This window comes from Symphalangus syndactylus, chromosome 1 (genome assembly GCF_028878055.3).
Source record: "Symphalangus syndactylus isolate Jambi chromosome 1, NHGRI_mSymSyn1-v2.1_pri, whole genome shotgun sequence".
NCBI lineage: Eukaryota > Metazoa > Chordata > Mammalia > Primates > Hylobatidae > Symphalangus > Symphalangus syndactylus.
In genome coordinates this window covers 85,936,653-85,963,944 of record NC_072423.2, presented here as the reverse complement: position 1 = coordinate 85,963,944, position 27,292 = coordinate 85,936,653, and the positions used below count along the sequence as shown (strand labels likewise).

Below are 27,292 nucleotides of genomic sequence, written 5' to 3'. Positions count from 1 at the left end.
TACTGTTGCCGTTATTAATACCCAAAAGAGTGCTTTCATTGAGAATTCTAGAAAGGCACACATTTGAGGCCTGCTGCCTCCCTGATGCCCCTGAGGCAATTTTGTCTTAAAAGGAATAAGGATTGAGTCTGTGTTTGCTTTAAGACCTGGAGGGCAGAATGCTTTTTGCAGATAGGGCTCTTTCCTTGAGAGTGGTCACAGCCCATCTTGCGGTTTTGCAGCTCACGAGGAGAGCTGCATGTACAATCTATAAGAACCCATCAGCCCCGGGAACTTCCGTGGTTTCTGAGTCACTCTCAGGCCACTTCAGCTTCCAAGCAGAGGCTCCCAGGGTGGACTCACCACATAGGCCTTTTCTGCCCTCTCCCGTGCAGCATCTGGAGGCACAATGCAGCACCCCACGACAGATCCCTGCTTAATGTCAGCCTCTGTACAGAGTCCCAGCATTTCAGCAAGTCAGGGCTAAGAGAGGTTCAGCACTCACTTCACAGAGGTAGGAATGGAAGCCCCAAGAGAGAAAGGTGCCCAGGGTAGCCCACCCAGGGGGCTCCAGAGCCAGGACTGGACCCTGGGTCTCCCGCTTCCTTGTCCAGTGCTCTGTCTACAGTCCCCAGTGGAGCCTTCCCTAATTTCACCACAGACTTGCTTCTGGTCTAATGCCATGCCTTGAGTATCATCTGGGGTTCCTATCCTACATGTGCTCTCCTGGCAAGTGGAGGTTCCCCTCCACCCCAGCTTCTCCTTCTCCCTCCAGCTAATCCCTACCCACTTCCCCACCCTCCAGCACCATGGAAACTGTTCCAGTCTCTTCCTGCTTCCCTTTGCCTTTTTCCACAACAAAAGTCCAGTGTTCAATCGGCCCCAGCGGTTTCCTGCTCTTTTCATCTTGGGGGTGTTGGGCAAAGCTCCCAATGTGAAAAACCCCGTTGTTTTCACTCAGGAGTCCTGTCTCCTCCTCCTAGATCTATTTCCTCTTTTCATGATCATGCATGTGGGTGGTTGTGGTGTCAGAATGAGCAGGGCAGGGAGACACAGAATCACAGAGAGGCAGCACTACTCTCTTGTTTTAATCAAGGGTGCTGTCTGAAAGAATTACCCATCTTCATTCCTATTAATAATAACTGGTACCCCCATCAACCCGATTCCAGAGCTCATGCTCTGTATAGCTCTTGGGAAGCCTCCCAGGAAGGCGGGGTAGGGCACAGATTAAGAGCATCAGCTGGCTGGGCATGGTGGCTCACGCCTGTAATCCTAGCACTGGGGGGCCAAGGCAGGCAGAGCACTTGAGCCCAGGAGTTTGAGACCAGCCTGGCCAATATGGCGAAACCCTGTCTCTACTAAAAATGCAAAAAAATTAGCTGGGCATGGTGGTGCACACCTGTAATCCCAGCTACTCGGGAGGCTGAGGCAGGAGAATCACTTGAACCTGGGAGGTGGAGGCTGCAGTGAACTGAGATCACACCACTGCACTACAGCCTCGGTGACAGAGTGAGACGCTGTCTCAAAAAAAAAAAAAAAAAGCATTAGGTGCAGTCAGAGCATCAGGTTTCTATCCCAGTCCTGGCACTGCTACTGGTGATGTTGGGGGAGTTGCTTCATCCCTCTAGGCCTTAGTTGGCCCAGATAATGGATGCTAATAACAACACCTATTGTGAGATTCAGTGACAGATTAAGTAAGAAGCACTTCGAATCAGATACATAGTCAGTCCTTAGTGCCCAGCAGGTATTACTGATATTCCTTATTTTTCTTCTCAGGGGTGGGACGCGCCTCCATGTTGACACAGTGTTCCCCAGCCTAGTCCTCAGAGTTGCAGGTTTAGATATTGTCAGTACACTGAGGCATTCCTTTCTAGCAAAGTCTATTGGGAAGTGCAGTTACCAGTAAACGGTTGCTTGATGAACATGGAAGTGGAGCTGGGGCTTGGGAGGGTGGGTAGCAGGAGCCTCATAAGCCCTGGTGTGGTGGGGCCTGGGGCTCTGCTTTCTATTAGGCCTGGCCCAGTGCTTCCAGTATCTGGTCTGGTGGGGGAGCTCTGTTTTCTGCATGGTGAAAGGGAGGCTGATCCAGGTGCAACCTCTGCTGCCTCTAGCATCCACTGAAGCTGAGCTGGCTGCTCTGAGGGCCAGAGTGGCCCCTCCCTCCAGTGCCTCTTTGGGTGTCCTTTCAGATTCACCTCTGTGAAGGAGAAAGGTCTCCCCAGAGCAGGGAGGCATCATCTTTACTTGGTTGTGTAGTAGTTCCCCACCATCCTGAGAACTGCTTTGAACACACTAGGAGATACCCCGAAGAGCCAGCTCTAAGGCTCCATCCCCTTCCTATCTACTCTGGCTCATGAACAGACTTCCCACAGCTTACAGGACAATCCAAGCCCCTGCCTTAAGCCCAGACAGTCTTGGGGGGTTGTACTGAGTGCATTTGGGTGTTATCTAGAGATCAGTTCTCTAGGGTGGGACTTCTTAAGCCAGGTAAACTGAGCTCACCCATTACTTAGTGGATTTTTTCCCCCTAATTTGTTTCTTTTTTAGGTTAGGAACACTTTGAAATTCTCCCTAAATGTGACTTTATTTCCTCTTTGTTTTCCAGTAAGTCAATAATATTTGTTAACAACAGTAGCTGCTATTTATTCATAGTGTACTAATTGAGCAGTTTTCATACATTATCTTTAATCCATACAACTCGATTCCAATTTTACAGATGAGGAGACGGAACCTCGGAGATACCAGTAATTGGCTCGACAGCAGTGTGCTTGTATTATTTTTGGCACTGCCTCAAGAGGATTAGAATTTTCTCTGCAGGTGAAATGATGTTTGCAGTTACCTTTTGCTTTCTGACTTCCAAAACAGGCTCTAGAAACCCCTTTCAAGACCGTAGGTGGAAAACCAAACATTTTAATTTACATGAGCCCATGGTGAAAGGAAAGCTTATGTTTGTTTATGTGTTTGGCGTATCCAAAATCAAAGCCCTTTATGTGAATGGCTCAGAGTTTATCTACATATACAAATTTAGAAAGTGATGTCAGAGGGTAGGACAGAATATCTGGACTCTGCCCAGAGAGTGGCAATTGCCCTCGCTGAGGTTGTTCAGAGGAAGTTTGAGGAGAGAGGTCCGTGGAGAGGCAGGGACTGCATTGGAAGGTGGTGCTCTTGAGGACTAGAGGATACTAGTCATTGAATGTGCCAGGGGAATGATGGAGTGCAGCTCACTTATACTGCCCTCTTTGGCAGTCCCTCTTTCCCCAACCTAAACATATCCATCTTCCCACTCTGTCCATAAAAACATCCATAGGGTGGATCCTGGATATCCAGATCTGCTGATGATGGGAAGGAAAACCACCTCCAGCATTGGTACTTGGGCAGTAGGATGCAGGAGACCCAGTTCTATGCTCCCTCTTTCCCTCAAAGCAATGTCTCATGGCTGGCATCCCCAGCCCCTGGACTGGCCCTTACCAGCCAGTTGACTGCACCTCAGAAGGGTTTTGAGCAGTTAAGTGAAGTCATCCATTGGGAACTATGGAAAGAAACTCTTGCAGGAGAATGGTGATGGCTTGGAAGCAGATGATGCCTGTGTGAGAGATGATGAGTGTCTGCATAGAGCAGTGGCCAAGGATAGATAGGGAGATATTAAGGGGTGAAATCAATAGGACATGATTGATTGACGTGGGCTGAAATCTTAATGCCCTCACTTAGATGGCGACACTGGCCTCAAATCTTGCCACTTTCTTCACCAATCTGCGCTCTAGCTGGTTCCTAAATGTTATTGTTTTGTTGAGGTTCCGTGCCTTTCAATGTGCTGTGCTAGCATCTGCCTAGAAGACCATTCCCACACTCCAGAAATCTTGGGTTTCTTTGTCTGTCTCTCCCACGAGAGAATGAGCCCCTTGAGGGCAGGCACTGAATCTCTTCTTTACGAATCCCGGCACTTGGCAAAGAGCCTGGCATGCCACATGTATTTGTTGAACCAATCAATCAATAAAAAAAAAAAAAAAGATGTGAGATGATGATGAAGGAGGCGAAGAGAAAAGGGATGAAGACATCGGGTGCGCCGTCAGACCTTATTATAATCGCTTCTCTCTCTGATGTTACTCATTAATCCTCACTGGAGCCATGCAGCAGAGTGATCAGAATAGCATCTGCCTTTTCTAGCTGCTGGAATTCGAACCAAAGAACATGGGAATGGTTCAGAGAATATTCTAATTTCCTGTCCCAACAGTTCAGTAAGACTTGTGTTAGTAGAGGCCATGTCTTCTGCAGATATTGATGGGAGGTGTGGAGTGGAGGCTCTAAGAGTCAAGAGAGGTAACAAGATAAGGTGGACAGAGCCCTGGACGACCTGCACCGTGTCCCGTGCTCCAGTCCTGGATGTGCAGATAGCCCATGAGCTAGAGTTTTCTGACAAGCTCCTGCAGATTAACATTCTAAAATCTCTCTCTTTACTTTGACTTTTTTCTGTTTCTCCCTTGCTACTTCCACACTTACTGATCCCCCCAGGTCCTCAGGAGACTAAAATGTATGCCAGAGCAGAAGATAGGGCATGCATTAATTTCAGAGTCTTTGTGTCTTGCAGTAAAACAGAAAATCTTGCATCTTAAGCCCTGTTTGTCCTGGGATGCTATATTTTTGTGGATTTTCTCCCATAAATAATGTTATTTTAAGAAAAGACTTGTTTTCTCTAATGTCCAAATGTTTGTTAAGATGGGGTGATGAGAGCATACGTTTCAGAGTTGGGAAGGTATTGCAGCTTTGTAGAATGACCGTGGGTAAGTTCCTTTGAAATTCCTCCCCAAAGCTGCTTCTGTGGCTCTGTCTACAAAACTGCAGACTAGAAAATCCACTACCCTACAATCTGCTTATAGCACCTGCGCCATGCAGGGACCTCATACACCCATCTCATACTTTTTTATGACAATTCCTATAATTAAGGTACTATTGTCCTTGTCTTACAGGTGGGGCAGCCAAAGAGCTTGCCTCAGGTTGTATAACTAGCGAGTAGCTTGGGGTACAGGACCCCAGCCACCCTTCCTCCATTCAGTCAAGTCACTAGGGTGGTCACAGACTTCATCTTTTGTGCTTTGGTGGTGATCTGGAAAATACTCAGTTCTGGCTGTCCCCTATCCTAACCTCTATTTCTTCCTCTTAAAAAAAAGAGGAGTGGGCTTGGAATAGCTGGAGTTCCTGGGCTCTCAGGGGATCCAGGTAGCTGGGGTTGGGAGTCTGCAGACTGCATCTAATAATGCATGAAGCTCTCCCCCAAACTGAGCTTTTGGCAAGGAAACGGCCACACAGGCCAAAGAAGACGTCAGCTCACGTGCTCTGGGCTGGAAGGATAGTAAGGCAGCTGCTTAGTAAGGCCTCACGCTGATCACAAGCTCCAGTGGGCAATTATATATGTCTTTGATTAATAAAAAATGGGGCAATGAATGAATAGTTAATCAATGCAGTCTGGCGGGAAGGCTCTTTCAGAACCTGGGGGACAGGGGTGAGGCAGGGAGTCATCTAAGGGGTCTTTGGGAGTGAAAATACGGGGCAGTCTTGCAGGGGATGGTTTCTGAAAAGCCCTCAGTCCTGGTTCTTGGCTCCCTGATTCTGTGGTTGGGATTTTTTTGGCAGCTCTGGGAGTGTGAAACTGGGAGAGAGGGTTGAGCTGGTGAGCAAATAGGAAAAATATGTTCCCTGCCCACCCAGCGGTCAAGGCAAAATGCACAAATAGAGAGAGTGTGTGTGTTCCTATGCCCGCATGTGCTGTCTGTGTGTCCGCTGGGTGCTCTAAGTGTGTGACATTTTCCCTAGGTGGGCCTGAGCAAGTAACAGCATTCAACTAACTTGGTTAGGGGAGGCAGAGGCAAGGGGGCTGGGAGGCTGAAAGGCAGCGAGGAGGGAGGGAAAGACACCGCTGGGGTTATAGGGGGTTCTAGAGGGAGAAGTTTCAAGAGGGAGAGGTAAAAAGGGCCCAGGAGGCTGTGAGCAAGGGAAAAGAAGAAGGAAGTGATGGAGAATGGGAGGCCTGCCCCAGCCCCTTCCGGGCGGGCAGGAGGGGGCGGAGGCGAGCAGGGGACTGGGAGGGGCTGCGTGAGGCGCGAATGCGAACCTGGCCCGCACGGAAAGGGCGCGGAGAGCCCCGGCGCGGAGCAGGCGGGTAGGGCGAGGGGTCCCCTTTCGGGCGCCATGGGGCGCCGAGCCCGGGCTGGCCCCTCGGGCTCCTCTGCGGGGAGGGCGGGCCGCAGGCTGGAGCGGGGTGCGGAGGCTGGCTGGGAGCGGCCCCCGGAGGCTTTCCTGGTAGAAGTGGATGCGAGGAAGGGCGGCGGGGACCAGGTTTGCGAGTCCTAGGCGAGGGTCATGGGAGTTGGGGGTATTTCTGGCAGTAGAATGGCCTGCGTCGTGACTAAACTAGCCCTGTGACCTCCGGCAAGTTCCTAAAATCCGCGGGAGCTTTTGTTTCATTGTCAGTAAACTGAAGATAACACCAACTTGGTAGCGGGAGTTTGTGTCTTCTGTATGAAATCTCCCTGCCTCTGCACCTGGTTGAGTTGCCGTCATTATTTTAGTGGACGGTATTCAGAACTCGAGCGCAGGAGCTCCGCTTCTCCATCTTCCCCCCGGGGAGCTATTGGTTAAGTCGTTTATCTCACCTGTGACTCCAGGTGGCCATCAAGACCTGCCTCTCTACTTGCCACGTGGTTACTCAAATGCAGTGCCTAAGAGGATGTATTGGAGTATTTATTCCCCACATTTGCTGCCAGCGGCTATGATCATCCTGCCTCTTAATGCACCCCACAAATAACTCTAGTCTACCTTTCCCTTTCCCGCTGGCCTCCTCTTCCAGCAGCCTCTGTCTTTATTCTACAGGATCCAGAGAATCACCCGCTGTTGGTTTTTGCCCAGGCCTGAAACAGAACCAGAGAGCCACGGGAAAGGAAGGGCTTGGCTTGCCAGAGGAATTTTCCAAGTGCTCAAACGCCAGGCTTACAGCGCCGGTGATCCGTCCAGGAGGACAAAGTGGGATTTGAAGATCCACTCCACCTGTGCTCATGGCGGGCCAGGGCCTGCCCCTGCACGTGGCCACACTGCTGACTGGGCTGCTGGAATGCCTGGGCTTTGCTGGCGTCCTCTTTGGCTGGCCTTCACTAGTGTTTGTCTTCAAGAATGAGGATTACTTTAAGGACCTGTGTGGACCAGATGCTGGGCCGATTGGCAATGCCACAGGGCAGGCTGGTAAGGGCAGGGATGACTTTTCTAAGGAAGTAAAGTCTGGCTCCCAGGTGGTGGCAAGGAGCAGGAAGGACTCTGCCCCCTGCCCACCCCTCTTTCTATGACGAGAGGAAGGGTCAGCAGCCCTCACCCCACTTGATCTGGGAAGTGCCTGGGAGGGAGGCATCAGCTCCTGAGGGGTAATTAGGGACAGCCACATTTAAACTCAGCTTAAGGGACAAGTTTTCGACCGACAAGCTGTCCGAGGTGGAGGGGAGACCAGGCTGTGTGCTTATTTGGCAGGAAGGCTGGGATGCATGGGAGACATTTTTTCTACTCCAGACTGCAAAGCCCAGGACGAGAGGTTCTCACTCATCTTCACCCTGGGGTCCTTCATGAACAACTTCATGACATTCCCCACGGGCTACATCTTTGACCGGTTCAAGACCACCGTGGCACGCCTCATAGCCATGTAAGTCACAAAGGCCCAGCCCAGGCAAAGGTGGGTGAGAGGAATCCTTCAGGCAGCAGCCTAGCTTGGAGTGAAGTCCAGAGTCAGACAGCCTGGCCACCCTGCCAGGTACCACACCTGCAGCTCGCTCCCAGCAGCTGTTAGGAACAGCCCCAGGCAGCGGGACTCTCTCCAGACTTGCCCACTTCACCACAGCCCCGCTTCCATTTCCTTAACCTCTTTCCCTGCTCTGCATAAATGTGGCTTCCCTATCACGTGCTGAATTGAGCCGGAGGCCAGGCTGACTTCCTGTAAGGGCTGGCTTGGAGCCAGGGTTACAAAATTAGCAAAACCTAAAATTGCTCTTCTCTTCCTTTACCCCGAGGATCCTTGTCCTCATCCCCTGCACAGCCTCACATCCAGGTTGCCCAGGCTTCATCCTCATCCTCCTCACCGCCCACCCCCCCACCCCAACAGCCAATCACTCCCTAGGGTCTTAGCTAATAGGAACTTTCCTTGGTATTGCCACTGGTGGAATTTCAGGTCCCTTCTGACTGGAGGGGAGACTGTGGGGGTTTCCTGTGCAGATGAGTCAGAAGGTTCGGGACGTGATCTCACACACACTGTGTTGCTGCATCCTAATCTCGTGCTCTGTGGCCAGGCTCAGTGATAATCAGCGGCCTGCTGGGGGCTGATACAGCTCAGAGCAGGTGCTCCCAGGGAGGCACATGTGAGATCAGCTGTCAGAGAGAGGGACGGGAGGGCTGACTGGGCCTGCCTTTCTGGAAATAGCCAGAGAGTAAAGCCAGTCCCTTACAATTTAAGCGTTTGGATGCAGAATGACTGTACCTCAGTCCTTCTTGGTTGTTGGCTCCCTGCTACCTCCCCTTTCTTTCCCTTCCTTTGTTCCCTCTCTCTTCTCCAGCCTTAGGATATTGCTTTTTATTTTTTACTCCATGCCTTACAAGACCCCCAGATGCTAAGGGAGCCTTATAACCTTGGGACTGTAGTCCTGAAATCATAGCACTCTGAGCTAGATCAGTCCAATCATTTCTTTTTATAGAAAAGGCTCCTGAGGCCCAGAGAAGGACAGCGCCTTGCCCAAGGTCACAGAGTGAGGAGGAGTTAGAACTCAAGGCCTTGATTTGCAGACCAGGCACTAACCCCTTTCCCCAAGGGGTTGGGCTGTTGGGGCTTCCAGGTGGGAGGACCTTCGCTTTGCCCATTCTGTCCTGGCTATGAAGGGGTGGCCCGCCCCTCCACACCTGTGGGTGCTTCTCGTTAGGTGGGACGAAAGACTTGAGAAAAGGAATAAGACACAGAGACAAAGTGTAGAGAAGGAAAAGCGGGGCCCAGGGGACCGGTGCTGTGCTTACAGAGGACCCACACCGGCACCGGCCTCTGAGTTCCCTTAGTATTTATTCACAATTATCTTTACCATCACCGGTGCTGTGCTTTGAGATGTATATGCGAACCTCTCCATAAACCTTTTAGCAGTATTACTCCAGCAAGCCCCACCTTATTCCTAAAGGAGGTTTTCACAATTATCTTTACCATCACCGGTGCTGTGCTCATCGCCCAGGGACGGGCAGAAGACAAATGTTTTTCTTTTTCTCTAGATTAAAGAGAATGGTGATGACCTTTAACCATAAGCAGCCTTTAGGCACTTGTTTAACAAAGCACATTCTGCACCGCCCAAAATCCTTTTAACCTTAAGTCATCACAGCACATGTCTCTTGCAAGGACAAGGTTGGGGGTAGGGTCACAGATTAACAGCATCTCAAATACAGAACTAAATGGAGTCTCTTATGTCTACTTCCTTCTATATAGACACAGTAACAGGCTGATCTCTCTTTCTTTTCCCCACAGGCTAAGTCCCAAGCCAATCACATCGTCAGCTGAGCTCATGGTCCAAGACTCCCCATGCTAGCCTTGGGCCTCAGAATGAGCAAAATGCACTGTCCATGAGGTCAGGACCACATCTCAATCTCATCGCGGCTGCTTGTGCCTGGTTTTGAGCCTGGTGCTCAGAGGCATCAGTGCCCGTTGCATCCCAGGCTGAGGGTGCGGTCAAGTCCTACAGTTGTGGGCTGGCTGAGCAGAATCATGTTTTTTCTCCCAGGTTTCTCCATCCTTGACAATATTCTGCTTTTCCTGTTCTGTGTTTCAGATTTTTCTACACCACCGCCACACTCATCATAGCCTTCACCTCTGCAGGTGAGTGCTGTCAGGTGGGTAGGAGGGATGCAAGCTCAGGGGCACCTGGTGGCTGGGGCAGGTGAGAGCCGAGGGCTATAGGCAAGACATACAGACCACATGGTTATTCAGAGATCTGCAGCTTGAAAGAATCCTGGAAGGATCTTTTTTTTTTTTTTTTTTTTTGAGACAGAGTCTCGCTCTGTCACCCAGGCTGGAGTGCAGTGGCGCAATCTCGGCTCACTGCAAGCTCCGCCTCCCGGGTTCACGCCATTCTCCTGCCTCAGCCTCTCCGAGTAGCTGGGACTACAGGCGCCCGCCACCACGCCCGGCTAATTTTTTTGTATTTTTAGTAGAGACGGGGTTTCACCGTGGTCTCGATCTCCTGACCTCGTGATCCACCCGCCTCAGCCTCCCAAAGTGCTGGGATTACAGGCGTGAGCCACCGCGCCCGGCAGAATCCTGGAAGGATCTTGAGCTATTGCTGGTATGTGAAAACAGTTTAGTCTATTGAGAAAATGTGAAAAGCAAGGATGATGGAGAGGTACTACTTCAGAGAGTAGAATTTATTCAAAACTTTACATCTGGCCAGGCGCAGTGGCTCACTCCTGTAATCCCAGCACTTTGGGAGGCTGAGGCTGGTGGATCATCTGAGGTCAGGAGTTTGAGACCAGCCCAGCCAACATGGTGAAATCCCTTCTCTACTAAAAAAATACAAAAATTAGCTGGATGGTGGTGCATGCCTGTAATCCCAGCTACTCAGGAGGCTGAGGCAGGAGAGCTGCTTGAACCCAGGAGGCAGAGGTTGCAGTGAGCCGAGATCACACCACTGCACTCCAGCCTGAGTGACAAAGTGGGAGTCTATCAAAAAACAAACAAAAAACCTTAAAAACGAAACAACAACAAAAAACCTTTACATCCTTCTTGTATGTGTTAAAATGTTCTCTTTCTCTTTTTAATGAAATGATTATATGAATGACTGTTTTGAAAATATCCTTACTTAGTAGGGTAAAAGCTGACAACCCTATTGTACTCAAAATCTTTGTTTTCAAATTTCACCAGTCTGTAAGTCTGGAACGCCAATCTGGTTTATTCTCCACCACCCTTCCACCCATTACACAGAGGAGAAACTGAGGCCACAGAGGGACCCCTTGCAAAGACACGTCCATGGCCACAGAGAAAGCGAGTGGGAGGTGGGCCTGATGTGCAGGCCTCCTGATCCCTCACTCTTCTTTCTCTCATTGCCTTGGTTATGGTGGCCACGAGATGCCTCCCAATGTTCCTCCCTAGTGTCAGACCCATGGCTCAATTTTTGGCTTAGGAAGGAAAGTACATTACCCTTGTGTGTGTAAGCTATGCTAAAGCCCGACAGCATCATGAGATTGTCTGCACTCAAGCTGGGCAAACACAGAGGCTGAGTGTCTTTGTCCACACAGATCTCATGAGATGGCCCAGCACCTCAAACCAATTATTTCAAACCACTCTCCTTATCAAACCAGCATCATCTACTCTAAAAGCCTGTAAATGATTTTTAAGCAACTGAATGTGAAGGTGGTGGCTGGGTAATGTTTGACTCCTGCTTGCAAATCGTCTGAGCAACAGTCCTCCTCTTCCTCCATAATACAGGGCTTTTCAGTTTTGAAAAAAGCATTGAGCCCACAAGGACTCTATTGTGAAAGGAGTCTCCAACCTTTAGCAATAGGAGAGATGTACATTTTATAAAGACAGAAATTGAATGGCAAATTGTGTGAATACTCTAAAATTAGCTCTTGGCAGTGCTTCTTAAGGTATAGCACGGTAGTTAAGAGGATGTTAGGGGCACACACATACTACATGAACTACACTAACAAACATCAAATCACCTGGTAGAACAGCTATTCCCTTTTTATTTTTCTTTTAGTCCTTCTGATTTCATGAAAGAATGTCTTGATGTGGGGCCAGTGTGATTTTAATACTGATGGGAAGAGCAGGTCTTAGGCTTTGAACATTCTAAGGGCAAATGCGTCCAGCTACAATTGAATAACATTGTTTTCCTTTCATTGTATTTATTTTGACAGTTACTTTCTATTCATGACAAGCAATGCCAGTGTTTTCATCTATAGTAGTGATATAAAGTATCCTTTAAAAATAGATATTTTTTGGATAAAAGTGAGTCAACTTAAAACATTTTAGCAAATAATAGGACAGGCATAGGTTGTGGCCAGAATAATGGTGGGCAGAAGTCTGGTTTGGGGAGGAATAATTGGTCAAGGGTTCCCCTAGCTCAGCTCTTGAGCTTTTCTGCTGTGGTCTCACACTTACCAGACCTGTTATAACCATTTGTTTGCATGCCAGTCTATTTAAGGGCAAGGAGTATCTGATTCATCTTGCATTTCCAGTGCCAAGCACAATGCCTGGCACCAAGGAAGTGCTCAGAGTTTAGTGAACAAAGAAAAGACCATGGTCCTTTTCTCACTCAGTTCTTGTAGCACCTGAGGCAGGAAGAGCAGGAACTGTCATTCCCATTAAACAGATAAGATGAGTGAGGCTCAAGGCCAATACCATCAATTAGGGGATGGGCTAGAGGGTTGAGCCAGGGACCTGAGTCCAGGGTCCTCTTTTCCTAGAGTGTCAAGGATAAAAAGGAGAGGCGGCTTGTGGTTTACTGAGGGAAGAGAGAGGTGGCTTCACTTAGAGCTCTGCCTCTGTCTATAGACTTCCTGGCCTGCCACAGACTGAGGACCAACTTTGGTTGGGAAGAAGGTGGCTCAGAAGACTTCCACGGAGATATCTGGGGAAGCCTTGGCCAGTATCCTAAAAACCCTTGAAGGATGCTGGAACGCTGGCTAGAATTGGGGCCTGGACACCAGGATTTTGGGGAATTGGGAGTAGGTGGGAGCAGAGTTTGGGGCTCCATGTTTGGATTGTACTATGACACCACCCTACCTCTGGCTTTTTTGATGGTCCAGGCTCAGCTGTGCTGCTCTTCCTGGCCATGCCAATGCTCACCATTGGGGGAATCCTGTTTCTCATCACCAACCTGCAGGTGGGAGCCTTCCCTAATCCCAGGCACTCGGTGGGGTGGAGGGAAGGTGGAGGGAAGGAGAGACCCTTTTCTATAATTGGCTGCCTCAGATGGGGTTGGCCGAAGCTGAGGTGGGAGCTCTAGCAGTGGAGGGTGAGTTTGGGTATAAGGAGGGTCTGCCACATGCTGCGTGCTCAGGAAGTATCTGTTTCATGAATAAATAAGTGATCCAGGCTGGTCCTATCATCCCCAGATTGGGAACCTATTTGGCCAACACCGTTCGACCATCATCACTCTCTACAATGGAGCATTTGACTCTTCCTCGGCAGTCTTCCTTATTATTAAGGTAACTATAGCAACAGCCTACTTTCATTGAGCACTTGTATATGCCAGACGCTTGTCTTGTGAACCTGCATTATTTCTCTCCATCAACTCGGTGAGGTAGGTACTTTGTTACCCCCATTTTACAGATGAAGCATTTGAGTCTCCTAGGTTAAAAAGCTTGTTGAAGGTTCTGCAGCTAGTAGCCATGATACTGGAACTTGAACCCAGGCTTGTTGGTTCTAGAGCCTGAGCTTGTAACCGCTAAGCCCCTTCTTCAGACTTGCCCAAGCTTTTGTGGCAGTGGTCATGATGTGCTTGGGTCAGTGTTGGGCAGAGGCTGGGGCCCTTTAGAGTGGGGCGTTTGCTGCTATGATCTTCTAGTTTGGACAAGAAGGTGGCAAGTGGCTAGTGGGTACAGCAGGGGCAGACACAGAGGCTTGTCCAGCTGTCCCAATGGCTGATGTTTGGGTATCAGGGGATGAACTGTTGCCAAGGCTATTAGAGGTCAATCAGCAACCATTCTGCCTTATTCATTGCAAACGGTTTTATCTGGGCAGTGACCTGCTTAGCCCAGGGGATGAATCCCGATTGATCAAAGCCAACCATGGCAATCCGTTTACCCCTTGCTAGTGATGGATGGAGGTCAGCATATGATCCTGTCCTTTTTAATGAGATAAAGGGAGTGTATATAGTAGAAGACTCAAGAGGACTTTTCTTCCCTGACGGAAGGTGAAAGCAGAGTAAAAACAAAGTCTTCCTCTTTGAATGTTGCGGTGTGAGGATGTGATAGCTGGAGTTGTGGCAACCATGCTTCAATTATGAGGCAACAAGCTGGAGGACTAAAGCCAGCACACCACAGATGGCTGAGTGAAAGGAAGAGAAGAGTGTGGATCTCAAGCTGCCCAACCTGGGACTTCTCTCGGGCTTAGTGTTAGGCCACAGGCAGTTGGCACTGCCTTCGGGTTATGGGGGCAGAGAAGAGGATCTCTGGCAGTCACTACCCAGACATGAGTCTAGCTTAGTCCAATAAGCTTTGGAGGTTTGGAGGGTTATGCAGAGACTGAGCCCCTGGGGCACTCAAGTCTTTCTACTCCTGGCATAAGAGTCACTTTCCAGGTTCTCCCTCCTTCCCCTGGGTATGCTTCCCTTTCTTTCCTCTCTCTCTCTCTTTTTTTTTTTTTTCTGAGTTGGAGTCTCACTTTGTCTCCCAGGCTGGAGTGCATTGGTGGGATCTTGGCTCACTGCAACCTCTGCCTAGTGGGTTCAAGCAATTCTCCTGCCTCAGCCTCCTGAGTAGCTGGGACTATAGACGTGCCACTACACTGAGCTTATTTTTGTATTTTTAGTAGAGATGGGGTTTCGCCATGTTGGCCAGGCTTGAACTCTTGACCTCAAGTAATCCGCCTTCCTTGACCTCCCAAAGTGCTGAAATCACAGGCATGAGCCACCATGCCCAGCCTCTCTCCTGTCTCTCTAGAGTTGGAAGGGGAAAGGGAGCAGGAGCAGGAATTCTTAGTTTAATCTGACTTTGCTGCTGATTACTCTGACAATTCATTGAGCAATTCACTGCACTTCTCTGGACCTCAACGTCACTCTCTGTAAAATGGGAGGAGGTTGGGCTGGGTCAGTGGTTTTCAAACTGAGCTGTTGAGGAACTTAGGGATTCTCTTTGATGTCATGCCAGTCACCAAGGAGAATAAAGAGGGAGATGACTGGCAAGCTCCCCATTGATGTGTTTTGTAAGTTGAATTTTTGTGTAAAATTTTCTTTGAACAAAAGGCCTTTGCTGTCATTGGGAGAAAAAAGGCACTGGGCTAGAAGATCTCTGGGGAGCCACATGAGGAGGCTCCACCGGCTGTGGGGATGGGTCATATGAGGACTCCTCTACTGCCGGGTGTGTCTTGGGGTGGGGGCATGTGTGTACCAGGTGTCCCTAATCAGCTTACAGGATGGTAGGTGATGGCTTGTACTAGGACTCCTTAGAAAACAGGGTTCCAGCCTCTGCCTCTTCTGCTGATGTTTTTGTGTGCAATAAAATATACATAACATAAAATTTCCTATCTTAACCTTTTTTTTTTTTTTTTTTTTGAGACAGAGTCTCGCTCTATTGCCGAGGCTGGAGTGCGGTGGCAGGATCTTGGCTCACTGCAACCTCCGCCTCCCAGGTTCAAGCGATTCTCCTGCCTCAACCACCCGAGTAGCTGGGATTACAGGTGCATGCCACCATGCCTGACTAATTTTTGTATTTTCAGTAGAGACGGGGTTTCACCATGTTGGCCAGGCTGGTCTGGAACTCCGGGCCTCAAGTGATCTGCTTGCCTCAGCCTCCCAAAGTACTGGGATTACAGGCATGTAATCATGTAATCATATTCTCTCACCTCAGCCTCCCAAGTAGCTGGAATTACAGGCATGCACCACCACGCCCAGCTAATTTATTTATTTATTTTTAGTAGAGATGAGGTCTTGCTGTTTCCCAGGCTGGTCTCAAGCTCCTGGACTCAAGCAATCCTCTTGTCTTGGTCTTCTAAAGCACTAGAATTACAGGCAGGAGCCACTGAGGTCGGCCCTGCATAGTGCTCTTAAAATTCATCCATGTTGTAGTGTGTATCAGAATTTCTTTCCTTTTTTTTTTTTTTTTTTTTTTTTTTTTTTGAGGCAAGGCCATGTTTCATTGTCCAGGCTGGGGTGCAGTGGCCCAATCATGACTCACTGCAGCCTCAAACTTCTGGGCTCAAGAAATCCTCCCACTCAGCCTGCTGAGTAGCTGGGACTACAGGTGTATGCCACCACACCCAGCTAATTAAATAAAAATTTTGTAGAGAAGGGGTGAGGGTCTCACTATGTTGTCGAGGCTGGTCTTCAACTGGGCTCAAGTGATCCTCCTGCCTCCCAAGGTGCTGGGATTGTAGGTGTGAGCCAGCATGGTGGCCTCCTTCCTTTTTTAAGGCTGAATAATATTCCATTGTGTGTATAGATCACATTATATTTAGCTGTTCCTCTGCTGATGGACCCTTAGTTTGCTTCCATCCTTTGGCTATTGCGAATAGTGCTGCTGCGAATGTGGGTGTGACACTGACTTTTTCCTCCTCCTTCTGCAGCTTCTTTATGAAAAAGGCATCAGCCTCAGGGCCTCCTTCATCTTCCTCTCTGTCTGCAGTACCTGGCATGTAGCACGTACTTTCCTCCTGATGCCCCGGGGGCACATCCCATACCCACTGCCCCCCAACTACAGCTATGGGTAAGGACTATCTGGTGATCGTGGGCCAGAGCCCCTCATGGGCCCTAGGGTGGGATGGACAGGGCAAAGCAAACCTGTCACAGGAGAGGAGGAGGACTGGAGCAGTGCATCTGTTAGCTATTGCTGCATAACAAACTATCTCAAAACTCAGCAGCCTAAAACGTTAAGCATTTATTATTTTTCACAAGTCTGTGGGTAGCTGGCGAGTTCCACTGATCAGGGCCAGATGTAGATGATTTTGACAGGACTCATTCATGCATCTGATCATGTGGAGGATTACATGGGGGCTGGCTATGCTAGGATGGCCTCACTCACATAGGTTTGGAGTGACAGGGATGCCTGGGTCACGTGGCTGTCATCCTCCAGCAAGCCAGCGTGGGCTCATTCACACCGTGATTTCAGGGTTCTGAAAGAGTGCAGAAATGCACAAGTGTTCTTGAGGTTTAGGCTTGGAATTGGCACAGCCACTTCTGCTGCATTCTTTTGGCTGAAGCAGTTCACAGGGCTGGCCCAGATTCAGGGCATGGGGAAATAGAGCTGCAAAGTCTCATTCAAATGGGGGGAAATACAGAGGAGGTGAAGAAATGTGATCATTTTTGCAGTCAGTTGCCACAAGGAGTAGAGGAAGGGCGTTCCTTTGCTGCTCACTTACTAATTGTCAGACCCCATGTGCTCTCTGATTTCATCCTCACAATAATCCTCTGAGATATCCTTATCTCCATTTTCTAAATGAAAAAAATGAGGCTCAGAAGGGTTAAGTCTGAGCCATCTTTCTGTTGCTAGGAAGAGGCAGAGCTGGGATTTGAACCTGGACCTGCCCTACTCTTTTCATGCTTCCTAAACTTCGCTGCATATTAGAGTCACTAGATTCACATAGAGATCTTAGAAAAGGAAGCCTGGCTGTCACCTCCAGACATTCTGATTTAACTGGTCTCGTCTGCCACCTGGGCATCAGGGTGGCTAAAAGGTGATTCCAAAGTGCGGTGAAATGTGGGATTCACCATACTATTCCCTCCAGTCTGAGTCTCAGGTTCAGCTCACAGTCCTTGGCCTTGCTGGTGGGGCTTTTGTTTCCATAGCCTGTGCTCTGGGAATGGCACCACGAAGGAAGAGAAGGAAACAGCTGAGCATGAAAACAGGGAGCTACAGTCAAAGGAGTTCCTTTCAGCAAAGGAAGGTGAGCCCTGCTGGCTAACCCATCTCTCCTCCAGACCCAGGCCTCTCCTTGTGCCTTTCCTGGCCCCTCACCTCCAGAGCTCCCCTAGGGACCCGGAATCAGGAAAGGCAGGACAGAAAAAGGGCCTTAGGCATCTTCCCAACCCCCTCACTTAATGGAGGGTCCAGGACTTTTGTCTCTTTTCTGTCCCTCTTTTTCTCTCTTTCGCATCCCATCACTTCCCCACCCCTTGAAGCCTGCCTTCCATGGGTTGCCTTCCCTTCCCCCCACTCCTCGGTTCTGCCTTCTTCTATGATGCCATTGCACTAAGTCTGGTGCAGTGCCCCTATTTCTCCAGGTCTCCTGGGTCCGCCCTCTCTTATTGTCCCAACTCTATCACTGCTTCCTTTCCTTCCTCTCTGTTCTGCGTCTTTGGTTATACACATCACAAACCACAGCTAGCTACAGTAGAAATAAGAACGGGGTGGGAGAGGAGATGGGAGATGCAGGTCGAAGGACATAAAGGAGCAGATGAGCAGGATGAACAGGCCTAGAGATCTAATGCACAGCATGAAGACTGTAGGTCATCAAACTGCATTGTGTTTGGGACTTTCCTAAACAAGTAGATTTTAACTGCTCTTGCCACAAAACAGGTAGAAATGTGAGATGATGGATATGTTAATTTGCTTCACTGTAGTAACCATCTTAGTAGCTATATGTGTCCTATGACCTCATATTGTATACTTAAATATACAGAATAAAATTGATTTTTTTGTTTTTATTTTTACCATCTGACAATTGGATCCAAAACATGTATTTATTTGTCTATTTTAAAGAAAGAAGAATAGGGTTCTGGGAAGCTTCCAAAATCAAGGGAGGAAATTGAACTTGCCAGGGTGTAGGACCTATTTTAGATTAGGTCTGTCCTAATCTAAACTCATGGCCGGTCTGCCTTGTTAGGAGAAACCATCTCACTGGTTAACCTTGAGAGAGGAACAGAACACTGAATTCACGGTCCCATCTGGACCATGAAGATTAGGGTAGAGGAAGATTTCCCAAGGAAACTCAGGATACTGGTACCAGAAGAAAGGGAGGTGCTGAGGAGCAGGTTAGAACAGAGTATCCACACTCATTCTCCTCTCCTTGTCGTTCCTTTCACCTTTCTGGCTGAGAAAGATCAGGAAGGTATTACTGCAAGAAGTGTCATTGACCAGGCTGTGAGAGACAGATCGGATTTCAATAGACAGAGAAGAACACAGAGGGTCATCCAAGGTGGTAGGGCCAGCATGACAAAGCAGGGAGGTGGGGATATGTGAGTCCGAGGCAGGCGCAGAGCACGCAGGGTGAGTTCTGGGTTCTGGGAGCCAAGGGTAGAAGGTGGGCCCGGACCTGAAATGTTCCATTGAAGCCTTGACACTCCCTATCCTACCTGTCCACTTTCCTCGTAATTCACGCCCAGATCCTCCTTTCCCCATTAGAGACCCCAGGGGCAGGGCAGAAGCAGGAACTCCGTTCCTTCTGGAGCTACGCTTTCTCTCGGCGCTTTGCCTGGCACCTGGTGTGGCTGTCTGTGATACAGTTGTGGCACTACCTCTTCATTGGCACTCTCAACTCCTTGCTGACCAACATGGCCGGTGGGGACATGGCACGAGGTATGTGGTGGGGCTGGGAGGTAGCCCATCTGCATGTCCCAGCTGGGAACACAGAGCCTCCCAGCGGGGCTGTACACACCAGAGGAGGGTCTGATGGTGTGGGGAGGAGGGACGTGCAGACAAGGGTAAGGTGGGAGAGTCACTGCCTGGAAGGGAGTTTTGGAAACTTCTCATCAACCAACCTTTCTCTTCCCTGTGCAGTCAGCACCTACACAAATGCCTTTGCCTTCACTCAGTTCGGAGTGCTGTGTGCCCCCTGGAATGGCCTGCTCATGGACCGGCTTAAACAGAAGTACCAGAAGGAAGCAAGAAAGACAGGTGAGATGCGGGGGAGGGCAGGGGCTGGTCAGGGAACCAGGAAGGGAGGTCTTCATTTACCCCATGACATCTTCTCTCTCTCTCTTTTTTTTTGCCTTTTTTTTTTTTTTTTTTTTTTGAGATAGAGTCTTACTCTGTTGCCCAGGCTGGAGTGCAGTGGTGTGATCTCAGATCATTGCAGCCTGCACCTCCTGGGTTCAAGAGATTCTCCTGCCTCAGCCTCCCAAGTAGCTGGGATTACAGGCGTGTGCCACCATCCCCCACTAATTTTTGTCTTTTTAGTAGAGATGGGGTTTCACCATGTCAGGCTGGTCTTGAACTCCTGACCTCAGGTGATCTGCCCACCTCAGCCTCCCAAAGTGCTGGGATGACAGGCGTGAAGCACCATGCCTGGTCTTCTCTTTTGTTCTTGACCCTGTCTAGTTGCACTCATTCATTCATTAAAACACTAGTCACTGAGTGATAGTTATGTGTCAGCCATGGTGCCAGACACCAGGGATTCAATGACAGACAAGATAGATGTGTTCTTTTTCTGAAGGTATTCTCAGTCTAGAAGGTGGAGAAAGGCAGGTAGTCAGGCTGTAATCCATGAAGCAAACCCACAGGGGGCCATGGGGGGCACAAAGAAGGGCACATAATCTGTTCTAGGTGAGGATGGGATTGGTGTCAGGGAAGGCTTCCCGAGGGAAATGGCATCTAAGCCAAGACCTGAAGTATGAGTAAGGAGGGAGGAGATGAAGAGGTGGGGCCTTGGAGAGTGGCCCAGGAGCACAGAGGGGTCAAAATGGTGAATGAGAGAGTGAAACATTGAGGAATCTGGGCAGATGAGTGGGGCTGGCTAGGGCACAGAGCACTGGGGAGTCTTAGGAAAGCGGCTGGAGAGAGAGAGGTAAGAAGGGGTCAGGCTGTTTACCACATCAGGGAGTTTTGGCCTGATCCTTGGACCTGGTTGGAGGAGTAGAGTATGCTGAGGTATTTTAACCTGCTGGGTCAGGAGGGACAAAAGTAGACTAACATTTTGCATACTTATTTCATCTATCCCTTCCCCCACCCATGCACCTGCTTCTCCCACACCTGCTAGAGTTTTCAAAGCAAATCTCAGACACTGTATCATTTCATCCGTAAATATTTCTCTATACCTGTAAATGTGTCTCTAACAAATAAGGCCTCTTTTACTTAAACAGCACCATAAAAATTATGATCACACCTAAAAAATAACAATAATTTCTTCATATCATCTACTGTGCAGTCACTGTTCAAATTCCTCCAGTCATTTCAAATACATCCTTTTACAGTTGGTTTGTTCAAATTAGGATCCATGCCTGGTCCATGCAGTGTATTTGGTTGCTGTGTCTTCTATAGCTTTTAAAATCTAGAACAGTCCTCCCCCCTACCTTTTCTTGTTTATTTGTTGAAGAAACTGGGTCATTTTCCCATATTTTGGATTTGGCGTTGTTTTAATGTGTCATTTAAAAGTATTCCTTTCCTTGGGTATTTCCTGTAAACAGCAGGATTAGAAGCTTGGAGGAAACACAGTTTAATTTTTTTTTTTTTTTTTTGCCATGAATAACTCAGTGGTAGGGCTATGGGTTTCCTCTGGTCTCCCGTCAGCAGCCCCTGGTGTCTGTTGTCTTGTTACGATGTTAAGATTGATCAACTGGTTTAGACATTGCGAGTCTCAACCATCCACTATAAAGTTTCCCATCAACCATATACTTAGTGATTTTAGGAGCCATTAATGATCAATGCCTAGGCCCATTATTTTATTAGGATCGCAAAAGGATAATTTTCTTTTCTTTCTTTTTTTTTTTTTTTTTTTTTTTTTTTTTTTTTTTTTGAGACAGAGTCTCACTCTGTTTCCTAGGCTTGAGTGCAGTGGCGTAATCTCAGCCTACTGCAACCTCCGCCTCCCAGGTTCAAGCGATTCTCCTGCCTCAGCATCCCGAGTAGCTGGCATTACAGGCGCCCACTAGCTGGCTAATTTTTGTATTTTTAGTAGAGATGGGGTTTCACCATGTTGGCCAGGCTGGTCTCAAACTCTTGACCTCAGGTGATCCACTCACCTCGGCCTCCCAAAGTGCTGGGATTACAGCCACTGCCCCTGGCCAAAAGGATGATTTTCTATTTCTATCTTCTGCTTTTAATCACTAGAATTCTTCTAGAAAGAAAAACATTCCTTACTATTTTGTTACCTAGAAATAAGTGCTTGGTTTACATGTTTATTTACCAGTTCGAAATATGAGTTGGTGCCCTAGTGACCTCCAGGGATGGCTACTAATTGTTTCTTTTATAAAATTTCATTTTAAAATATATTTGACATGTTTCAATCTGTTCTGTCATGATTCTTCTTGATGCTCAAATTATCTCACCTTTGGCCATTGAAAACTTTACCAACCCAGAATCTTTGTCTTTTAGATGAAATCACATTATTTCTAGACAGTTTCCTTACTTTCTAGCGCAATTAAATGTTCAGGTCCATTTCACTAGTTGTGTTTCCTGCCCCAGACCTGAAATTGTCATTTTTTTCCCAGCTAGCCCTGAGTTTCTTTAATTGGAAATGGTATTTAGAGACTAAGTCTGGATGCTGAGGTTTCTTATTGCTCCTGGGTTGTCACTGCTTTTGGGTTTTGGATAGAGTTAACATATATATAATTTTTTATAAGAAAAATATAAATACTTAATACTGATATTTTTATTCAAATTTTTATTTCCTTGATTTTACATTTGTAGCCCTTTCTCTTCCTCTGATAATCTTGGTTCCTAACATATGCATATATAAATGTACAAACACATATATAGTATTTTAAATATAATTACTGGTTTTAGCAATATTGATGTTACTTGATAACAATACAATTGCTAAATACTGTTGCTACTTCTTTGTTTCCTTTTTTCTGTCCTTCCTTATTCCTTTCTCATCCTTAGGGTATATCCCATTAGAGATGTACAGTCAAATTGCCATATTTTCTTTTTTATTTTTAGGGATGAGGTCTCACTCTGTTGCCCAAGCTGGAGCACAGTGGTACGATCATGGCTCTCTGCAGCCTCAACCTCAACCTGGGCTCAAGCGATCCTCTCCCTTCAGCCTCCCAAGTAGCTTGGACTACAGGCATGCACTACCATGTCTGGCTAATTTAAAATAATTTTTTTTTTTTTTTTTGTAGAGGAAGGGTCTTTGTTGCCCAGGCTGATGTCTGACTCCTGGGCTCAAGCAATCCTCTTGCCCTGGCCTCCCAAAGTGTTGGGATTGTAGGTGTGAGCCACCACACTGGGCCAAATTACTGATTTTAAGGGTCACCAACTTGGTATAGAGTTATGTTCATTGGTTTCATTTTATTTTGTTTCTGATTTTTAAAGGTTGTTTTACTTGTTTTCTTCCTATTATTATTTAATTTTATTTGTACAACATTTCAGACATTTACAACAATATCAGACTTTTACATTTTCCCAAAGCTAAAACTGTGAAACAGGATATATTCAAAGAAGTTTCGTTTCCCTCTCTGTTTCTTGTACCCCTTTTCCTCTTCTTTAGGTAACTATTTTTATTTTTTTAAATATAAACATTGTGTAGGTGTATATACATGTATTAGTCTGTTTTCATGCTGCTGATAAAGACTTATCTGAGACTGGGAAGAAAAAGAGGTTTAATTGGACTTACAGTTCCACATGGCTGGGGAGGCCTCAGAATCATGGCAGGAGGTGAAAGGCACTTCTTACATGGTGGTGGCAAGAGAAAAATGAGGAAGAATCAAAAGTGGAAACCCCTGATAAACCTATCAGATCTCGTGAGATTTATTCACTATCACAAGAATAGCGTGGGAAAGACTGGCCCCCATGATTCAGTTACCCTCCCCCACTGGGTCCCACCCACAATACGTGGGAATTCTGGGAGATACAATTCAACATGCGATTTGGGTGGGGACACAGCCAAACCATATCAATACATTTCCCTCTTTTTTAGATAAAAGGTAGTATACTGTATTCACTATTCTGCAGGGTTTTTTTTGTTTTTTTTTTATGTAACTCTATCCTGCGGGTGCTCTGTAGCAGGGACCTCTCATGCCTTTTAACCACTGCCTGGGTCTCCATTACATGGCTGCAGCGTAGTTGCCACAGCATTCCTGTGCTGATGGCTATTTGGATTGTTTCCAGTCTTTTGCTATTACCAGTAGTGTTACAAACAGGATCTGGCTACACGTTCAGGGCGGGGAGGGGCAGATGTGTAGCCTGTCAGGAGGGCATTGCAGTAATCCATGACTGAGTTAATGGCGGTTTAGAGCTAGGACGAGTCAGTGGGGTTGGACAGGAGTGGGCGCATTTGAATGATATGTAGGAGGTGAATGGTCAGCATTATTGGTGAATTTGAGGTGGGGCATGTGGGGAAAGGATTCGAGGATGACTCCCAGGTTTCTGTTGGGACAGTGGATGGATAGTGGCTCCTCCCCTTTTGCCAATCTTCCTTGGCCCTTCCCTGACTTCTGTTGGGTTGGCCTACAGAGAGCCTCTTTTTCCTCCTGCACGTTCGCCCAGGTTCCTCCACTTTGGCGGTGGCCCTCTGCTCAACGGTGCCTTCACTGGCCCTGACATCCCTGCTGTGCCTGGGCTTCGCCCTCTGTGCCTCAGTGCCCGTCCTCCCTCTCCAGTACCTCACCTTCATCCTGCAAGTGATCAGCCGCTCCTTCCTCTATGGGAGCAACGCGGCCTTCCTCACCCTTGCGTAAGTGGCCTTGGGGCGGGCTCTGTGGAGAGGGACACACTGGGGCAAAGAGAAGCTGGAGGTAAAGAAATTGGGATGTGAGGCTGGGCCTGGAGGCAGTCAGGTACGGGAGACTGGGTTTGGGGGCAGGTGTGGAGGGGGTGAGACCAGAGGTGGTGGGAAGGATAGAACATTCATGCACTTGAGCCTTTACATCTGCGGGGCCCTCTCCCTCTGTTTTCTACCTGGTGAACTCGTATTCATCCTCTGAGGCCCACTTCTGTTCCAGTTCTCCAGGGAAGAGATGGAAAAGTGTCTTCCCTTCTTTGTGTCCTTAGTACTCTAGTCTTACTTCCTTTGCTAGTGCGTGCGTTGTCTGGCATACCATCCATTTACGTGCCTGTCTTTTCTTCCCTGGTGCAGCCTGCATGAGGGTCCTGTCTGTTTGTCCAGGGCCCCGCATGTGCCTTCACTGGGTTCTGTGGGTCAAATGTCTGAGCAGAGGTGAAGAGGGAGAGGCCAGACAGGTGTGGTTGGAGGGCAGGCCTAGGACAGGGGAGCTGGGGACAAGTGGCCGACAGAGCCCTCAGAGGCCAGGCTCCTGCGTGGAGGGAGGTTCCCTGAAGCTCACTGGATCCCCTCTGGTTTCTATCCCCAGTTTCCCTTCGGAGCACTTTGGCAAGCTCTTTGGGCTGGTGATGGCCTTGTCGGCTGTGGTGTCTCTGCTCCAGTTCCCCATCTTCACCCTCATCAAAGGCCCCCTTCAGAATGACCCATTTTACGTGAGTACTGGGAAGATGGGCATCTCTGGCAGGAGGCCTTGGCCTTAGGCCTTGGCTGCCCCAAATCTGGCTGTGATGGCCTGGGTATGTAGCATGACGCAGCTTCCCAAAGGGTCTGTGTTATTCAAGTATTTGGGGCAAAAATATTTGTGTGTGGGGGGAAACAGACATTCTGGAGCAGGGTGGGAAATTCTCACAAAACTTCAAGCAAAATCCTGAGACCTCAAAGGTGTTTCCTGCTTGAGGTGAGCGCAGGCCCACCCTGGCCTCTCCCCTAGGCCCACGCAGGGTTTCCACAGTTGGCCCCAGGGACAGGAGCTCTGTGCTGTCACCTCTGTGTCCTTACACCTGGAGGGATGCTCTGAGGTCCTGCTCTAGGAGGTGGGCATGACTCTCCTGCTCTTTGCAGAAACTGAGGCTCAAAGAGGTTACTTATGTGTTCAGAGGCACCGGCTAAGGAGCAAAAGTCAACTTTGAATTCTGTGTTTTGACCACTGCACAGCTCTATTTGCCTCATTTTTTATTTTTAAAGTAGCAAATCATAGAATAGGAGTTTAAATCCATCACTTGGAGAAAAGAAAGACTAAATGTTTTTGTTTTTGTTTTGGAGACATGGTCTTGCTCTGTCACCCAGGCTGGAGTGCAGTGGCACAATCTCGGCTCACTGCAGCCTCGATCTCCTGAGCTCAAGCGATCCTCTCATTTCAGCCTCCTGAGTAGCTGACACTACAGGCATGTGCCACCATGCCCAGCTTATTTTATTGTATTTTATTTTAATTTAATTTAATTTAATTTTATTTTGATTTTTTTGATAGACACTGGGGTTTCGCTATGTTGCCTGGACTGGTTTTGAATTCTTGGCCTCAAGCGATCCACCCACCTCTGCCTTCCAAAATGCTGTGATTACAGGCGTGAACCACTGTGCATGGCCAAAAGAGTAAACTTGAAATCTGAGGCGAATGACTTGATTGTGATATCAGGTGACCTAGTAATCAGATGTGTATCCTAGCTGGTGCCTCTACCAGCTTCCCATGTGACCTTGAACATGTCATTGAATGCTCACTAGGCCTCTGTTTCTTTATCTGTGAAATGGGCTTGATATTCCTCCTCTATCCCACCCCATAGTGCAGAATGAAAATTAACTGAAAGTCCTTCCTCCAGGGCACCATAGTGTCTGGGTGAAAAGTAGAATATAAACTCTGTAGACTTCTGGTCGCTTCATTGGTCATGGAATGGATCAGTGCTTGCTTCATTGAGCAACAGTTCTGTTGTTCAGAATTCCTGGATTTTACCTCACTTCTGCTCTCCCTGCAGGTGAACGTGATGTTCATGCTTGCCATTCTTCTGACATTCGTCCACCCTTTTCTGGTATATCGGGAATGCCGCACTTGGAAAGAAAGTCCCTCCGCAATTGCATAGTTCAGAAGCCCTCACTTTTCAGCCCTGAGGATGGTTTTGTTCATCTTCCTCCACCTTTGAGGACCTTGTGTCCCAAAAGACTTTGCTTATCCCAGCAAAAAAAAAACAAAAAAAACACACACACACACACGCACGCACACAAAATAAAGACATATTTAACTGTTAACAAGGACGTCTGAGCAGCAAGAAAAGAATCTCAGTTGCCAAGCAGATTGATACCACAGAGACTCAAAGCAAAGGCATGTGGAGCTTCTTTATTTCAAAACAAGAGTGTCTCCTTGCACTTAGCCTTGGCAGACCCTTGACTCCAGGGGAGATGACATGGGAGAGGAAGTGTGTCAACTATTTCTTTAGGCCTGTTTGGCTCCGAAGCCTATGTGTGCCTGGATCCTCTGCCACGGGTTAAATTTTCAGGTGAAGAGTGAGGTTATCATGGCCTCAGCTATGCTTCCTAGCTCTCCCTCAAGAGTGCAGCCTTGGCTAGAGAACTCACAGCTCTGGGAAAAAGAGGAGCAGACAGGGTTCCCTGGGCCCAGTCTCAGCCCAGCCACTGATGCTGGATGACCTTGGCCTGACCCTGGTCTGGTCTCAGAATCACTTTTCCCATCTGTAAAATTGAGATGAGTTTTGGTGTTGAAGGTTCTTCCTGGAGCAGATGTCCTAGAAGGTTTTAGGAACAGTGACAGAGTCAGGCCACCCCAAAGGCCATGGGAGCCAGCTGACCTGCTTGACCGAAGGATTTCTGACAAACCATCTTTGGGGATGTTTTCCTCTTCAAGAAGGGATATAAGTTATTTACTTTGGGCATTTAAAAGAAAATTTCTCTGGGGAATAATTTTATAGAAAAATAAAGCTTCTGTGTCTAAGGCAA

General features: G+C 48.1%; 1 protein-coding gene across 8 annotated transcripts; it reads left to right on the top strand.

The window, feature by feature from the left end:
• Positions 1-289: 289 nt before the first annotated feature.
• Positions 290-27,292, top strand: SLC43A3 (solute carrier family 43 member 3). Of its 8 annotated transcripts, none has more exons than XM_063623616.1 (13): positions 290-493; positions 6,844-7,209; positions 7,528-7,657; positions 9,807-9,853; positions 12,781-12,857; positions 13,090-13,182; positions 16,259-16,398; positions 17,478-17,575; positions 19,033-19,206; positions 19,408-19,524; positions 24,055-24,241; positions 24,879-25,002; positions 26,317-27,292. In XM_063623616.1, exons 2-13 carry the CDS (start codon positions 7,026-7,028, stop codon positions 26,419-26,421), a joined length of 1,476 nt encoding a protein of 491 aa, XP_063479686.1. In that variant the 5' UTR covers positions 290-493; positions 6,844-7,025; the 3' UTR covers positions 26,422-27,292. The 8 variants fall into 8 exon arrangements, with proteins under 8 accessions (XP_063479686.1, XP_063479619.1, XP_055115338.2 ...); XM_063623549.1 differs by lacking the exon at positions 290-493 and adding an exon at positions 6,017-6,133; XM_055259363.2 differs by lacking the exon at positions 290-493 and adding an exon at positions 6,018-6,133 and having other exon boundaries at positions 7,489-7,657.